The following is a 2,044-nucleotide window of genomic DNA, read 5'->3' as shown; positions in this document are numbered from 1 at the left end:
CCATGCCTAGCCCTTAACACTCTCCTGCCTTGGAACCAATACCCAGTATTGATTCTAAAACAGAAGGTAAGGGTTTAAAAAAGAAACTGACAAGAAAATTAGCAAAAATGAAAGAGTAGAATTCTAATAATTAGTAAATATTATATATTAAAAGAATCCAAAGAGAAGACACTAAGAGGGGAAAAAAATCAATGAACAGTAACCCCAGAATGAAAATGAAAATTTTAATGAAAGTTCAAATTATGCAATAAACATTTTGAGGATATTTCTATTAAAATATATGCCATTAATTCCTTAAAAAACACATGATCAGAAATAATTCCATGGAAAAAAATAATCCCACAGCCTGGAGAGGAGTATGGAAAATTTTAATAAGACTATGGATTTTCTCTGAATTTGAATTGTTTTGCTTCAAGTCAAATGTCCAAAATAGAAAGCACAATAAATTAAAATAACAACTCATTTAAAATAAATCTTGATAGCTTTACAAGTGAAGATGATGGAACTAGAGGACAGAATAAAAAGAGTTTATCAACAGTAACACACTCTGAAAAAGAGTGAAGGAAGAGATTTCAGGAGCTCAGAGAAGAAAGTTTCTATCAGCTATCTTCCAGGTTTGTTGTGAGGATCAAGTGAGACAAATGTTTATAATTTTTGAGATAATATTTATAAAAAAAACAAATGTTAAACATTGTATATACATGTAATTAGGGGAAAATAAAATATTAACTAAATTAAAAAGATAGTCTAAGTTAATATCAACATTAAAACTCTAGATGTAGCCATGATCTAAAAGGGCAGTGTGTGTGTGTATGTGTATGTGTAGTGTGTGAATATAGCACTTATGAAAACCAGAGGCTCTTTGTTGAATAGGACCAAGTGAGGCATTATCAGTGGCACCTGTTGTTTAAATGAACAAAGGACAAAATGAAAGAAATCACAAATAAGAGAGGGCTGATTTTAGTGTTAAGAATGATGTGGTCTTTACTAGGTCATTTGAGTGACAAGTTTAAAAGAAAATTAGTAGAAAGCTCTTCTACCAACCCTCTATTAGCTGGTATACCCATATTCAAGTCTCATTTAAGGTCTTTCCTTGCCTCTCCCATCAGTTTCTTGCTCCAAATTTTTTTCAAGGAATTCTTCACTTCTGCATTCCTCAGAGTATAGATCAATGGGTTCAACATAGGGGTTATGATGGTATAGAATACAGCTACCATCTTATCTTCTGTGAAGGTGGTTGAGGGTCGCATGTAGATGAAGATGCAGGGTACAAGGAACAAAATTACCACAATGACATGGGAAGCACAGGTGGAGAGGGCCTTACGCCTCCCCTCTGCAGAATGAGTCCTGAGATAGAGAAGTATGACAGCATAAGAGCCAACAAGAATGATGAAGCAGGTCAAGGATATCATTCCAGTGTTGGCCATCACAATGACCCCTACCACATAAGTGTCTGTGCAGGCCAGCTTCAAGAGGGGATGAACATCACAGAAATAATGGTCAATCACGTTGGGACCACAGAAAGGCAACTGGACGGTGAGAAGGGTCTGAATAATAGAATGAGTAAAGGCCCCTACCCATGAACTCACCATCAATATGGTACAGACCCTTTGATCCATAATGGTTGCATAGTGTAGTGGCTTACAAATGGCCACGTACCTGTCATAGGCCATTACTGTGAGGATGAAGATTTCTGTGCAGCCAAAGAAATGGACCACAAAGAGCTGAGTCATGCAACCTACAAAGGAGATAGTCTTGACTTTGGCTTGGAAGTCCACAATCAACTTGGGAGCAGTGACAGAAGAGTAGCAAATGTCAACAAAAGATAAGAAGCTGAGAAAGAAGTACATGGGGGAGTTGAGATTTGGGCTAACCCTGATGGTCATGATAATAAGAAAGTTCCCAAAGATGATGATTGTGTAAAAAAGAAGGAAGAGATAAAAGCATACTTGCTCTACCTCCTCAATCTGGGAAAGTCCTGTCAGAATAAATTCTGTAACATTATTTTCCATGAGATCTTGACAGTGTTCAAGTGAGGCAAACC

At 36.6% G+C, this 2,044-nt stretch overlaps 1 protein-coding gene across 1 annotated transcript; it reads right to left on the bottom strand.

The window, feature by feature from the left end:
- Nucleotides 1–1,076: 1,076 nt before the first annotated feature.
- LOC100013386 (olfactory receptor 4S2) lies at nt 1,077–2,044 on the bottom strand. The gene has a single exon (XM_001364686.3). It carries the CDS (start codon nt 2,010–2,012, stop codon nt 1,077–1,079), a length of 936 nt encoding a protein of 311 aa, XP_001364723.3. The 5' UTR covers nt 2,013–2,044.

The sequence above is a fragment of the Monodelphis domestica genome, chromosome 6 (genome assembly GCF_027887165.1).
Source record: "Monodelphis domestica isolate mMonDom1 chromosome 6, mMonDom1.pri, whole genome shotgun sequence".
NCBI classification, from domain to species: domain Eukaryota; kingdom Metazoa; phylum Chordata; class Mammalia; order Didelphimorphia; family Didelphidae; genus Monodelphis; species Monodelphis domestica.
Note: the sequence above shows the minus strand (reverse complement) of the source record. Positions and strands in the feature narration are given on the sequence as shown.

Coding starts and splice junctions, on each gene's coding strand:
- LOC100013386 (XM_001364686.3), bottom strand. CDS start 2,012: ATGGAAAATAATGTTACAGAATTTATTCTGACAGGACTTTCCCAGATT.